At 45.1% G+C, this 15530-nt stretch overlaps 1 protein-coding gene across 1 annotated transcript in view; it reads left to right on the forward strand.

The window, feature by feature from the left end:
* LOC311321632 (structural maintenance of chromosomes flexible hinge domain-containing protein 1-like) overlaps positions 1 to 13757 on the forward strand; it is a gene marked incomplete at both ends in the record, with an annotated part of 61121 nt that extends 47364 nt beyond the window's left edge. Inside the window, 24 exons of the mRNA XM_084453633.1 lie at positions 213 to 347; positions 596 to 826; positions 1083 to 1231; positions 1414 to 1499; positions 1639 to 1757; positions 2032 to 2193; positions 2349 to 2474; positions 2561 to 2640; positions 2735 to 2892; positions 3040 to 3158; positions 4043 to 4104; positions 4273 to 4363; positions 4593 to 4724; positions 5012 to 5167; positions 5345 to 5477; positions 5619 to 5738; positions 5833 to 5918; positions 6042 to 6164; positions 8619 to 8800; positions 8931 to 9040; positions 10180 to 10250; positions 10420 to 10594; positions 13191 to 13349; positions 13591 to 13757. Coding sequence (XP_084309759.1) covers positions 213 to 347; positions 596 to 826; positions 1083 to 1231; positions 1414 to 1499; positions 1639 to 1757; positions 2032 to 2193; positions 2349 to 2474; positions 2561 to 2640; positions 2735 to 2892; positions 3040 to 3158; positions 4043 to 4104; positions 4273 to 4363; positions 4593 to 4724; positions 5012 to 5167; positions 5345 to 5477; positions 5619 to 5738; positions 5833 to 5918; positions 6042 to 6164; positions 8619 to 8800; positions 8931 to 9040; positions 10180 to 10250; positions 10420 to 10594; positions 13191 to 13349; positions 13591 to 13757 — 3132 coding nt within the window. The remainder of the gene's footprint in view (positions 1 to 212; positions 348 to 595; positions 827 to 1082; positions 1232 to 1413; positions 1500 to 1638; positions 1758 to 2031; positions 2194 to 2348; positions 2475 to 2560; positions 2641 to 2734; positions 2893 to 3039; positions 3159 to 4042; positions 4105 to 4272; positions 4364 to 4592; positions 4725 to 5011; positions 5168 to 5344; positions 5478 to 5618; positions 5739 to 5832; positions 5919 to 6041; positions 6165 to 8618; positions 8801 to 8930; positions 9041 to 10179; positions 10251 to 10419; positions 10595 to 13190; positions 13350 to 13590) is intronic.
* Between the last annotated feature and the right edge of the window lie 1773 nt (positions 13758 to 15530).

A 15530-nucleotide genomic window follows, 5' to 3' on the forward strand; every position in this document is an offset into this window, starting at 1 on the left:
GAGCCCTATGTCTCCTTCCTTCCTCTCTGAGATCAAGGGCACTCTGATGTTTGCAATCAGTGCCCACTGGGTGTGAGAGAATGCTCCCCTTAGATTTCTGGAGCCTCTCTGCCTCTCCAGATTCAGAGAGTTGCTCAATAAGACTAATGTTTTCAGTAAATTGCTTCCTTATATCCCTACTGATTTGGTGTTGTTTGTGCTCGGTTTCTCAGTTGCAAGGGATTCCTGGCCCCTCGCTGACTGCCATTGACTGCAGTAACACAGGAGCCGGGCTGCTGGTGACCAAGACCATAAATCTCAAGGCCATCAAGGGGAAGGAGACGGTCAAAGCCAGATTTGACGTGCCTGTAAGTCATCAGTCACACCTCCTTAGTTAGTTTGCCCTCAAAGAACAAGACGGCTAATCTGTCATTTTTGGAGCAATTTATTCTGCCCCATTTACCATGTATTTCTGTTCCATTCCTTCCATCCCTCTCTCTCAATTCTGTGTGTGTGTGTGTGTGTGTGTGTGTGTGTGTGTGTGTGTGTGTGTGTGTGTGTGTGCGTGCGTGTGTGCGTGTGTGTGTGTGTGTGTGTGTGCTGTCCTGCCGCACAGAGTCAGAAGAGCATGGTAGTGGTGCAGCGGGAGCTGGTGGTGGTGCCCAGCAGGCGTGTGTCGAGGCTGGAGGTGTTCAGCCAGGAGGAGGGGGGTGACACCACAGGGCTGAAGGACAAGGAGAAGGTGGCCTGGGCCGCCGGAGACGTCCTGGGGAACCTCTACTACAGACTGTATGACGAGGGCGGCAGGAAGGTCCCTCTCTCAGGGGAACTGGCCCCTTGGATCAAGGTCAGGACAACCATAGAGATATACTGTAGTAATGGTTGTATTTTGTTTGTACCCAAGCGCACTAACAGAGTAAAGTCACTAGTCAAACTGTATGTCAAACTACTCAAACTATGGGGACAGTGTTGTCCTTGCTAACTAGCAGCATGTTATTGGAGCAGTTAGAACATGCAGTATGGCAGGACTAACAATTGTGTGAGGGGTAGGAACTTGTCATGTTGCTGTTGTTTACTTCTCGCTGGTTGTGCCTGTGTGTCAGGTTAACTGGACGGCTGATATGAATCTTGAGGGGTTGGCCCAGGGGAAGCTGCCCAACATCCAGGTGTCCACGCTGGTGCAGGAGGAGCACTTCTACCAGGTCTCCTACCAGGACCAGAACCTGTCTGTGAACACCACCTTCACCATAGTGTAAGCTGGTCAATTGATTGATTTAATTTGTTTTTTAATATACTGTACAGACAGCACATCATGGCAGTTCATACATTGAAGGAAATTGATGTTGCCTTGTTCGTATCTGACCATGACTGTACTGTACACATGTTGCTGGACCGCTGCCAGCAGTTTCCAGTGACTGTCGGTGTGTTTTGTAGGCCCCACCCTGATGAGCCCAAACACATGAAGGCCACGCTGAACGGCGCCTCAGTGAGGATGGGAGAGGTCCTATCAGGAAAGATCTGTAAGTCCGGTCCCCTTTCTCAGCAGCTACTGTAACAACACAGCAGTTTACTGTCACCTTGTCAGGCTACTGCCTGTCTGACTGTTACCACATAGATGAGGTTAGCCTCCAGATGAGAAACCGCCTGTTCCTCCCCCAGACTTACAGCTGACGGATCAGTATGGGAATAAAATTCAGACGCTGACCTCGACCTGCGTGAACTCGCTCACCGCTGACGCCGAGGGCCTGGATACGTCATCGCTGGCTTTCATCTGGGAGGTAGGAAAACTGGGGGAATGTAATCCTGTCATGTTCACTTTTGATTACTAAAGCCTGGGGCATACAGACAGTCAGAGAAGATCTGGACTCCTCTCAACTTGATCTGGTGAGTCTGGCTGTGATTGGGGTGAGATGATCCAGATCTTCTCAGACTGTGGCCCCAGACTTAACACGGAAAGTGTCATAGCAGTGTTGAACCAGAGATGTATAACTAGTGTAGCTCATTTTCCTTCGTAATGTCCCCCCCCCCCCACTTGCTCTGTGTTGTGTCCAGGAGAGCAGCCACTCCATGGTGGTGAGGGGGGTGCGCTTCCTCCCTGGTCTCCCAGGCACCAGGGAGATCAGCTTCACCTGGAGGGACTTTGTGTGTGATGTGAGGATCAGAGTGACCGCAGGACTCCCTGCTCAGTTCAAACTAGTGGATGGCCCTGAGGAGGTGAGCGTGGGGCGACCGTGCCCCCTAATTCTCACCTGTTTGCAGTGTGTCGTGTAGCTTTGTGGGTCTGTAAGTTAATGATAAACCCATTAAGTTTTGGCTATTTTATAGGCTTGTCCTTACTTGTATGCATGTGTTGTGTTTGTACGCTGCAGCCGCTGCAGGTGTTGAATGAGCAGGGCATAGCCAAGCCCTTCGTCGTGCAGCTGTGTGACGAGTGGGGGAACCCCTCCCCAGACCAGAGGGTGGTCGTACGTCTGACCACCTCCAGCTGCCTGAAGGTCAGTTACACTCACTTTGCTAGATTTACAGAATACAGATCCTAAGAGATAAAGATTGTCATGATCACGGTTGATTTCTTTCTCAGATGAAGCTCTCGGTTCGCTCCCAGCCTGTCGACACCAAGGGCAAAGCCAGTTTTGTAGTGGGCAGCATTTCTGGGCCAAAGTGAGTCAAACCTTGCTCTCCGCTCCTAACCCAGTACTGACCCTCTAACCATGTACCTCTGTACAGCTGTATTCATCCCCTGCCCTTCCTACAGAGGAGAGTATAAGCTGGAGTTCAGAGGGTCCTTCAACACGAAGCCCATCCCAGGTCCATCTGTGAAAGTCTCCATCATCCCTGACCCCAGCAGACCTGTCAGACTGGCCGTGGAGTACAACACCAACGCTGTGTTTCCTGCAGGGGGCACACTCACAGGTGCTGTGTGTGTGTGTGTGTGTGCGTGCATGTGTCCTTGTGTGCGTGCGTGCACCTCTTATCATGTCTTGACCTCCTCAGTCCGGCTGTGTCTGTGGCTCCACCTGTGTCGTGGTACGACTGATGGTAGTCCATCTGTGTCTCCAGTCTTTACACTGTCAGTGATGTCAGACGAGGGCAGCCCAATCAGGAACCTGAACCCTGCTGCCATGTCAATGCTGATGTGGAAGGACGAGGCCTTACGCAGCAGGCTCCCTCCAACAGGGGTGAGGGGCACATTCAATACTATATTGTACCGTGCCATACTTAAAGGTAGGATAGGTGATTTTGGAGAAATCAGGATGTGTAAGCTAGATTTACTTTGATCTAATGGGTGAGTCATGCAAGCTGCAGCGCTCCGAAGTACCAGCATGAAATGTGCTTCTCTTCTTGGGGTAGCACAAGGAAGCTGCCATGGTCCATTACTATTCTCACTACATGCTGCCACGAGGGGACATCATCAGACAGCACAGAGAGAGCACAATGTGTGTTTCCATAGTTACCATGCAGATTACATTACATTACAGTCATTTAGCAGACGCTTTTATCCAGATAACACACAACTGTACTGTACATCTCTGCTGCACCAAATGATGCTGCAGCTACAGTATCAACTCCATGACTACCTGTCTTTTGGCAATAAATAAATGTTCCTCTACAACTACTTTGAAAAGATCCCTCCCTTCTTTCCACTGGTTAGATTATGTGCTACTCATGGCTACACACCCCCACAGGCATCATCGTCACATCACACATTCCGGAGCACATAACCCATGTCCTTATACCTCTGAAAAGGTGTAGGATCTTAATACATAGCTAGCAATAACATCATCCAATACATATATTAATATCGAGAAGACATTGTAATCAACAGATCATCCATAACAATATACATTATATGAGGGGTCTCACATTAGCAAAACTACCTAATAAAATATAATTAACATCATTGTACAATACAAATAGAATCCCCAGAGGTACAATATCATATAATTCAAAAGACAATACATGGAATAATATAGAGCAGTGGTTACTGATGGGAATGCAGGATCTTTCTGTCTTAATGTGGTGTATCTAACCAGTCATCTTGATTTATTTTGTTTCTCTGAAGGCTTCTCAGCTCAAGTGCAGCAAACCCATAGAAAATGAAAAGGATGACTGTTTTTACTTCAGGTCAGCAATCACGTTCAAATGTAATCCTCTGAACGGATGTAACTCTTGCTTGCAGCCCATCAGGCTGTGTTTGTCTTGTTGTGTTTGTCTGAGTTGTGTATTATGCCCTGGTGGCCTTGTACTGTTTGTTGGAAATGTGTTTATTATTCTTTCATTTCCATCTAACAGAGACAAAGTCATTCCAGACCGTGTGGGGAAATACACCATCCAGTTTGCTCTGTGTGGGGAGGACACAACCAAATGGCTGTGGAGCGAGCAGGTATTTAGCTCAACCTAATCCAAGTGTGACTTAACTCCACATTTCTCTGACAGGCTGTTTCCCACACACCCTCATCTCAGCTTGTAATCAAACATAAGCCTATGGATGTGGCCCTCAAATTGGTTTCTGTCATCTTGTTCATGACAAGTCTGGAGGATGCATGAATATATAGCTCATTATAGTGCCAGTTCTTGATAACTATTTTTTCTCTCTTTTTGTCCTCTGGCAGTATGTCATTAACGTGGTGGCCAATGAGCCGGTCAAACTGTCCCCAGACACTCTGCCTCCAACTCCGGTCGTCTCCAACAATGACATTGTCGCCAGTCGGACTCTGGTGGAGGATATGACTCTGAGGATAATGGTGTGATGACATCCTGTGGGAAGGGAGGCTGAATCACTCACCACTAACATTAATGCTACGTCATTACATAGAAACAGGTCCACTAGCCCATTACTTACTGTAGAAACAGCAGGCATGTAACTTAGACACTTAAATCAATCAGTTGTATAATGTTCAATTGTAAACTGTATATAACAAAGAAGTAATACCATTCTGTTTAGGGGATCACATTAGAAAAATTCAATAAATTGACATTAACCTGTGTGTGTGTATTTGTGCATGTGCGTGTGTGTTTTGCCTCCCTGCAGGATGCGTACAATAACCCAGCAGGTCTGGAGCTGCAGGGGAAGGTGGTGGTGACTATACGGAGCTCCAGAAAAAGCAGTGACAAAAACCTGCCTCTGTTTAGAGACAAAGTCAAGAGCCTCCAGTTCTCCCTGTCTGAGGGACAGGCCCACATAACTGTGAGTCGCTCGCCACATGTGCACTGTAAATGCAAGGTCTGTGTATATCATTTGTAGTGGTTGCACAATGACAATGATGTGTTTGACTTCACTTTATGTACATAGTGAGTTTAATTTAGCACCGGCCGTCAACAGATAATAATCATATCATCACAACTTCTTTTTTTTTGTCTGTAGAATCTGTCCATCATGGAGAACAGTCCTGGAGAGGACGGACATGAGTACATCCTGGTTTTCAGCCCTGTCATCCCAGGGTTCTGTCCCAAGAAACCCCTGACTGCCTTCCAGCTGCCCTTCCGCTTTTACAATGGTGAGTAAAGTAGGGACAGTTGGTTGTGTATCAGTAGCTCACATTGTGTAGACATGTTTATAGATGCATAAACTAGCCATATCTGAATATTTATGGAAGCTCCATACCAGCTGTGCTCTTGACCTCTGCCCTCCCCTCTAGATGTGGAGAACCAGAAGCAAATGTCTGAACTGACCAGGAAGAAAGACCAGCTCTTTCAGACCATTGAAATGTACAAGAGTCTGTTTGACACTAACAAGCAGCTCACCACTGAGCTCAACCGTAAGACTGGCCTTCACGTGACATTGAGAAGGTTCCAATATTTTGTTCTAAAACAAGAGAGATTCTGATGTGGTACTCTCTTTCTGTAACTTAGACGCCAGCAGAGACGCCAGCAACAAAGAGACCCAACTGAATTCTGAGCTTCGGAGAAAAAGTCTGAACACAGCACAGCTGTCGTGTGTGAGTAAATATGCATATGTGCCTGTCCATAGATGCACAGACCCACCATGCTGTGTGATTCATTTTCAGTTCATTCATTCATTCATTCATTCATTCATTCATTCATTCATTCCATGTGTCTAGATTCCAGCGATCAACATAGTAATCAGTGAGAAGGCGGCAGAGGTAGAGAGGATTGAACAGCAGCCCAGGAGAAAGTGCTCCATGCCAGATCCCTTCAGGGGCAGTCCGGGCGTCCTGGGAAAAGTAGGATCACAGTAACATCCCGCTCGCCTTCTGCTACTTTCATGTACTTCTCCTACTGGGAAAGAACTGTTTGCTGTGGGCCTCAGTTTACTAAATAGTACAGTGCCATAGAACACAGTGCAGTTGTAGTCGGTGCTACAAACTATGGGGCTGACATAAATCCTATCCTAAACTAATAACCTATATTTAAACTAACTTAGCTAATTAATTAAACTAAATCTACTGTTAACTAAGGTGCTAGCCACCACCACCAGGCCGCTCTCTATGCCTTTAACATTTATGTGGACAATATCTCAATAAAGGGAGACAATGAGGGAACAATATCATACTATTTTATTCAACATTAATAATAAATATAGCCGCAAGCAGCGATGATCAGGGTCCAAGCATTTTGCGACGAGGTAGGATTTGGAGAAGGTGCAGAAGACCAGTGAAGCAAAGATGCAGATGACTTTATTGAAATGGAAGGAATTTGTCTAGCCCAAGAAATTGGTCCTCCAATTTGTCTACCCCAAATTGGTTCTAATGAGCAGGCTGGCACCTTGCATGGATATGGCATGTCAACTTTTAAAACACAAGAGTTCACAACAGATGGGCAGAAACAGGAGGGTGCATCTACCCAAGGGGACATGACAACCTGGAGATTTGGTCTTCTGAATCCCCTGAGAAGGTGAATTACCACTGTGCCACCGGGAACACAGGCTTTTCCCACAGGACAACTTGAGGCAATGATATTACATGTGGGTTATTTCTCATTTTAAAATAAAAATCATTATAACAGTCAAAATGTTGGAAATAACATTTTGAACAAAAATCACACATTATCCTGGTTTTGGGTCTCTTGTCAAATATTTTGGTGAAATGTGTTTACAAATGAGATGAGAAAATGTGCATAAATTACAGCAAGATATTGGACATTGCCGAGTACTCATGGTTTGATTGATCAGGTTTTAAACATTTAATATATAGTATCCAAAGAATTTTGTTCTGGGTTGTGGTACCATATGAATTATGACTTTTGGAGATGTAGATTTTGACTGATTTAGCATATTTTGAAAAAGATAAGAGTGACGGACTTCTGAATTGACCGTACATTAGGTTGCAGTGAGGCAAATTTTTGTCAAGGTTCAGTTCAGGGCTGAGTTTCCCAGAGGCATCGTAGTGCTACGTTCATCGTATCGGTATGTGCGTTCACCGTAGCGCTACAATGCCTCTGGGAAACGCAGCCCAGCTCTGTAGGACGCACAGGTGATTTAATTTGATTTTTTGAAGTTTGGATTATGAAATGTTTAGAAATTTAGATTTGATGTAAAAAGCCACACCCACTTTATTAAATCATTACCTGCGTTTATGCATCGACCCTAGATCGTGTGAACCGAATTTGGTGTGAATCCATCTACTGTAGCAGATTACGAGATATAAACTTTTCACATTTGTGGCACCCCCTAGTGGCGGAATATCCCAAAACTGCGTAGCGAAGCTCAGACCTAGCATCCAAACATGTGCACCAAGTTTGGTCATAACGCTTAAGCCATTTTTGATTTATGACTTAACAAAGGTTTGCCTAATGTCAAAACAGATTGACGTATCGAAATTTCTTTGGTAACTTTACATCAGCGAAGTCCGTAGATGATCCTGCAAAGTTTTCGGGATGATTGTCCCAATGGTTTCCGACGAGTTCACCAAAATAAAATACGCTTTCGAGAAAGAAAGAAAAGTCCCAAAATGTTACATTTTTAGTTTAAAAGACCACTGGAGTAAAGATGCAGATGAATTGATTAAAATGATTAAATTACATTAGTCATTTAGCTGATGTTTTTGTCCAAAGCAAATTACAATAATTGCATTTAACTTTGCTGAACAGTAAACCTGAGGGACAATCTGAAGATGATTGTCTCTCATCCGCTAGGGTGTAATGTCTGCTGGGTGCACGGCAAAGCCTGTACTTGCTAGCTCAATAAGTGAGGTCTTTAGCTTGAATGCGCTATTAGCCATCTCAAGATCACTCCAAACTCCCTGCTCTCGCTCTTAACTCACTTTAAATCACTCTCACTTTAAGCAACTAACGATTGACTGAACTGTTAGCTACTTGGCTAAGTAGGCAACGTTGTATACGTCTACCTCTGACTGATAAAGGGTAATATCTGGTGTCCGCTGAGAAGAGAAAATCATAGCACATGTTCCAGAATTATATACAGTATAATAGAATTATATTTACTGCAGCGACACTAGAAGATGACGTCTCACACCTCAGGGGGGGGGGGGGGGGGGGGTGAGAAACTATCCTAGGGCCGGGGAGAGGGACTAATCTACAGTAATCTTATTTTTATGCTAAATTCAATAACTAATCCTGTAAAATTATACTAATATCTGAGTGCATTTGCTACTGGGAGAATATTCTACTCTAACCCCCTCGCATTGGGAGTGAGTTCATGCCAGCCCTCTGCCCTGCAGGTCACCCACCTGGCGCTGGTGCAAGACGATGACGCTGCCGTGGTCATCTCCTGGCATCTCCTGGGTGACATGGACTGCGTCGTCACCACGACAACGGCCGCGGCGCGGAAGATCTATGATGACACCCAGGGGAGACAGCAGGTCATGCCTCTAGATACGGTGTTCTTTAGGAAAAGCAACCGGTAAATACCTCCATACGCTGCAACTTTTATATGGTGTGGCTTTTCCTGGGCCAAGTTGTAAACTTTTCACAGGTGTTTGTAATCGATGTGAATGTCCTGGTGAGCTACAATGTCTGTCCTTTCCTTGCAGAGCTTTGCCGCATGTCAGAAATGGTCGGAACAGCTTCATTCCCACCGGGAACCCGGTATTTGTCCGAGACCTGCTCATTTATCCCGTCAATGCTGAAAGCTGCCAAATGGGTGAGTCCTCTGTGGACCATGTTCAACCCCCCCTCAGATCTGACATTGCCCAGCTGTGTTTGTACCACAGAGCAGTGTAGTAGGCCAGGTTTCCTGAGCAGTTCCAGAAGCTTCTCCACCTCTCCTCCACAGTGCTCTAAGGCCTCTGTGTGTGTTTGCTGTTGTTAGGGTAGTCCCACCGCCCCCCCCCTCCCCCCGTCCTGGTCCCTGTTGTGGGGTTTGGGGTAAACGGTTCCAGGCGGAACCCCGGGCTCTTACCTCACGGGGGGTTAGTTACAGGCTCACTCCCTGGGGGGCTCTGCTACTGGGGTAGAAACTGGACCTCCGCCTGCCTTTCACTGTGAAACTATTTGATGTAATGATCTCCTTTGTGTATTATTTTAGGGGAGTGTTATCATAATGTGCCTGTCCCAGCTTTTTTCATTACATGTTTTGATGGAAGAGCGGATTTTCTGTATTTCCAGGCTTACACTGATGTCATGAGTGGGGACTCCTGTAACAAATTTACATTGTTCATCTGCTGTTATGCCTCATGCGTAGCCTGATATCAGACAGAATTGTCAGCTTGTTACACTCCGTTGAGAACTTCAGTCTGACATTGTTTCCACTCTAACCGATTTCCATGGGGGAGGGAGATTTGATTATAACGTCATTGCTGATGCATAGCCATGACAACCATAGACAACAAATTACAACACAATGACAATAGACTACTGAACTAACGGGGGGTAGACTACTTTTTTTACTTTGTTTCTATTATCAACTACCAGTCGTCATCCTCCTCTCAAGTAATCTGAGTTCACAAAAGCTCTTGCTGTGGCACCTCTGAAGTCGCATCGTCTGAACGCACGGCTACCTCTTGCGGGCTTCCACTCATGAGAGTAGAGGCATGATTACATAAAATACATAAATGATTAGGACCTTCACACTGAGTTTAATATTTTATTTAGAATTAACTGTGTGATGTCATGCCCCTCTGGGCCGCCTGACGAGGAGTGGAGCCTAAAATAAAGATGACTCATGAAAAGTGTAAGAGTTGGAAAGTCAGTGATCGGCTGAAAGTCTGGTATTGATTTGGTGAGTAAGTATGTAGAGTACAATACCCCTTTGATAACCCTCCCCCTCCCTCTCTCTTTCAGTGTTTGGCAACTTCCTGGGAGATACCATTTTGATAGATGACCTGGACTCTGCTAACCACTACAGGAAAGGGGTAAGTCAGGTTTGCTGTTTGTATGGCCTCAAGCCACTTGCAATACCCCAGAGGTTCAGTAGTGTTCCGAGTTCAAAACTATTGCCTGTGAGTTTCATTGGTGATGATCAAATGAATTATCAAATGAATCGCAGGTGTCTCATTTTCAAACTGTTTGCGTGGTCTGCAGGTGGTCCAGAGCCAGGTCCCATGTCCCACAATCCTGACCAGGAAGGGAGAACGGATACGTGCGAATGGGAAGTTCGGGGGCTTGCAGAACAAAGCCCCTGCCATCGAGCAGTTGCGTGGCCAAGTGTTTGGAGCTCCCCTGCCTCAGCAGTACCACATCCTGATGGACCAGATAGGTCAGTGAGCTTGATTAAAGGTCAACTTCGGAATGTGACGTCCATCTCTAAACAAGCCAGAGATCATTCAAATAACGAGCGACTCCTGCCAGTGACTGCAGGCATTATGTAGCAGTTACACATGTGCAATAGGCCTTTAGACACTGAAAGCATGTGTGATATGCCTGTAGACACTGAGAGCAGAGGAATATCTCCCTTTTGTAGAGGCAGCAGAACCCAGCCTCTGTCTAGCCAGGTACTACTGCAAGGTTTGAAAGCGTTCTCGCAACAGAAATTTCCAGACGGTATCTTTTAGGAGTGCACCGATCATGCAACAGGTCCCGATTGCTGTTTATTTGCAGCCAAGTTGGTCAATTCTGATACGATAGCCATTTTTCTTCTTCTTTTTTCATTTTGGTTAAATGACACACATAAACAACCATCAGTTGCACAATTATGTAAGAAAAGAAAATATAGGGAGCTGGAGCTGCTAAAAAGTAGAATTTTTTGGTGTGACCTTTATTTTGAAATCCCTTTTAAGAACACTACCGGACATGTGTTTTGTGTGGTTTCACACTGCTGAAAGTAGCATGTCCTTATTTTAAACCATAAAAATGTCCAAACTAGAGCTATTCAGATATTTTTTCAAGGAGCGATTAGCAGTGGCAGCTTTGGATATTTGGGCTGTATGAAAGAACGCTTGCAGAATTTCAAGAAGAAATCATTCCAAGGAGAAAAGCGCACAACTGCAAAGGACGTTGGACATGGTTTATTCAATTTGAGATCAAGGTACTGTACATCGAACAGGTTATCTCCTCATCAAATGAATAGCCCTATCTGGGAGAATAACCTTACATTACATTTTGTGGTGAATTAAGACATATAACATAGCATAGGCCTTCTGAAGTGTTCTAAGTCGTTTTTTAAATCGGCCAAAATACAAAATAAATTGATTTAGTGCAGGCATTCCCAAACTGTGAGGCGCGCCTCCCCTGGGGGGCCACAAAGAAATTCAGGGGAGGCGCGGAGGGATGGTTAGAAGAAGAAAAAAAAGGAAAAACATGTTTTTTATGTTAGAATTGTCTATGGTTTTTATGAATTAAACATGATTGTAAAGGTCAGAAAATCGAAATAAATAATGGGAGAGATGTATACTGAATTCGTGGATAGTGCAGAGAGAGTCTCCTCCCGCAGGCATGAATGTATTGTGCGAAAACGTCATAATGTTAACTACTGTAGCAACAGGTGCCACCGAGCTAACTTAGCTGTGTAACGTTATGGGCTAGCTAACGCTGCCTTGCAAAATGGACAAATTTGGGGGGTTGGGGGGGGGCGCGGGTGTGTCATTGTTTTCAGAGGGGAGGCCCACATTGATGGTGTTTGTGAACCCATGGATTAGTGCATCCCTACTGTATCTTTGGGTGGAGTTCCCATTTTTAGTGAACACAAGTTGATGACAGTTAATCTTGAGTCGTGCAGGTGGGCCGGGAGCATTTGTTGCAGTAAAAAACGTGACTCTCACCTCCATGCACAATACCTGTGATTATATGCGCCTACCCTAACCCACCTGACCCACCACCAACTAGGACACCGCTGCCCCCAGTGGAAAGAAAGGTGCAGCCCTAATACAATGACCAGTAACCAAATGGCGCCTTTCACATCCTTTCTTACACCATCTCAACATGGTGGGTGAATGCTGTGTATGACATCACACAGGGCTCCCACGGGGCCTTGAAATCCTTGAAAGTTTGTGAATTTGAGAAAAAAAATCAAGGCCTTGAAAGTGCTTGAAAATAGACATGGGTCATTGAAAGTGCTTGAAAATAGACATAAATAGACATGGGTCACAGCTTGAATTGATATATTTTGTGCAAGAATATGCGATTTAAAAAAACAACAACTAATATTAGTAAATATGTTACGCTGTCTGCATGTCTCCCGCCATCTGAGAGTCGCGCCACCTTCCCAAAAAAAGGGTGGTCAAATGTTTCTGACGGCAAACAAGATAGGCTAGTAAGTAACTAAGCGAACCTCCAGCTATGCGGGAAAATGCAAATTCCAGGATGCGTGGCTTGATGAAGACATCTACAAAGAATGGCTGCTTAAAGATTCACTGGACATGCATATGGCCCGATGCAGAGCCTCCCTACTAGCAAAGTACGTTAAGTCAACGGGACACATTGGTCATTGTTTGGTAAATTGCGACGGTACCAACAGCTGACGTCGACACTGTGCCTATATAGTCGCAAAATAACCTACCCCAAGGAGACTGTATGGCAACGTTGCTGTCACTGCTGCTGAAATACGTGACAATGCTGTTACATCACAGTCCCACCCTGACTTTATTCAAGCCTCTCTTTTTAATAGTTGTCTGTGAGTGGCTAGTACTTATTATGAAAATTCGCATCTTGATCCGCGTCTCAAACTATGCCGTATTGGGTCCTTGAATTTGAGGGAATTGGGAATTGAAAGTCCTTGAATTTGATATTGCAGAAGGTGTGGAAACTGATCATAACCTGGAGTCAACCTTTTAAACATTTGTTTACAATTTTCAGTCTGATTTAAGTGTCTATGGAGTGGTTCCTTGCTAATGGCTTTGCCTCTGTCAATACGTTAGATATTCTGCAGCAGAAACGATTGGCCATGCAGAAGACCATGCATTTGAAAAGTGACATTGAAAGTCACATGGCGTACCTGAAGTCTCCTGAGATGGTGCGGAAAGAGAAAGACATGGAGCAGCAGGAGAAGCACCTCAGAGAGATAGAGAGGACGCTGGGTGTGTTCTATAGTGTCATTCAATTCATTCAATGTCAATTTTTCCAATTTAAGAATTTCATTTCAAACCATACCAAATAACACGACACATGCAACAACACCACAGACAAATAAGAAAAATAACATAAACAATAAAATACAACAACAAACTCATAAACAGTTAGAATTGTTAGGTAATATTTACAACATATCTGAGTATTTCAACTTGTTTTGTATGATCTAATCATTTCCTTCCTTCACAGCAAGTACCCCAGTCAGGAGTGGAAAAAGGAGCAGTCTTGAGGAGTCTGGAGAGCCTAGTACCCTAGTCAGGAGAGTGAAGAGGAACAGTCTTGAGGAGTCTGGAGAGCCATCTGGAACTGTTAAGCGACCGAGGAAGGCTAAAATGTTCAATTTTGATTACCTGTAGATATTTGTACAGGTTTATAATGCTTTTGTAACTTGTTTGTTCATATTTTATTTGTACAGGTTAATATTATTTTGTAATTTGTTCATATTTTATTTTTATATTTTATGTTCCAAAATGTTCATATTGCAGTAGTTATGGCAACTGTAAACCACATGCAATAAATTGCATGTTTTTCCGTTGTACACTGAGTTCCTATACAGTATTAGATTAATCAGACCCTGGAAGGAGGAGGTCGAGAAAGCATAGTTTTCTTGATGCCGATCCGGACAAATGTACTAATTCTCTACTAAACTAAAAATGGTGCTTAGAGAGCACAGACCACCGCCCCTGATTGCATTTCGTGGCTCTGTACATGCCAAAATTGAATGGGTTCTAAATAAGCCCACGCTACACCACTCCACGGAGTTTCATGAAAAAGGGTCTGGTAGTTCTTGCGTAATCCTAGTCCAAAAAATTTAATTGAGGTGAATGGCCGGCCGTGTTTGGGCGGCTCGTGGATCCGCTCCGTAATTCGGATGTGCTCCAAAATGTAAGTTCTAAGGTGGCCCGTGCTACACCCTTCCACCGAGTTATCCTGCTGATGGACATACACACACAACCGAAAACATTACCTCTTGCCCTGTGCTGTCGCTGGGGCGGAAGTAATTAGAGGAAGCATAGTTGTAGGGTTGACCATGCACTTCACCGCCTAGCCACCAGATGGCGCACATGATTAAAACAGCCATATCTCGACCCACGGTTGGGACTGGCAGGAAGCTCGACCTAAGGGACGCAGCATACCAAACGTCCCTTTTGCCATAGATATGAACACGAGATGACTCGTAATGGATTGAGTGGCGCAAAATACGGCCACCATATTGGTCCAGTACCGCTGTCATGTGACAACCGCTCTCCTCAGCAGTTTCAGTCAGTAAAGCTGAATCCCAAATCGCGCACTTAGGCGAAAGTGCAGAGCACTCGCGGCCTTATGGCCTTACATGCGCGTTCCCGCTAAGTCCACAAGGGCTCAGGGTAGTCCCAAAACGGAATTGCTAGGTCCACAAGTGCGCCACTGCCGCCATTTTGCGCACTTTAACCACACTTACCGAAAGTCCGCAATTTCGCGGACTTAGGAGTAGAAAAAACCCACAGTCCACAGCGTCTCATGTGACACAGTGCTTGAGTGCATCCGAGTCATGATCTGAGTGCATCACACATAAATTATGACATTTGCTGGTAACACAACATTGATCTTGAAATCCACTTGCTGCAAACATATCCCACCCAACATAATTTTAAAATTATTATTAAATTAAAACAGACATCAGTTGGTCAATTTGCAGAGCCGAGCTGAGGAGCACATCAGAGCAGCCTCTGCCTCGGAGGGACGCAGCAGCCAATGAAAACAAAGTGGGAGGGGCATTGAGCTAAACTGGTTTGGGAATCGTTGGCGCGCAGCTGGAAGTGCTGTCCCATTTAATTCACGGCCCTGCACCCCTTTATTTCCCGTCCTATTACTGGGTTTCAAATGTAGTCTTAAGCTGAATCCCAAATCGCGCACTTAGGCGAAAGTGCAGAGCACTCGCGGCCTTGTGCCCTTACATGCGCGTTCCCGCTAAGTCCACAAGGGCTCAGGGTAGTTCCAAAACGGAATTGCTAGGTCCACAAGTGCGCCACGCCGCCATTTTGCGCACTGTAACCGCACTTACCGAAAGTCCGCAATTTCACGGACTTAGGAGCAGAAAATACCCACAGCCCACCGCGTCACACAGTGCTTGAGTGCATCCGAGTCAT

Source organism: Borostomias antarcticus, assembly GCF_949987555.1.
Source record: "Borostomias antarcticus genome assembly, chromosome: 2".
NCBI classification, from domain to species: Eukaryota; Metazoa; Chordata; class Actinopteri; order Stomiiformes; family Stomiidae; genus Borostomias; species Borostomias antarcticus.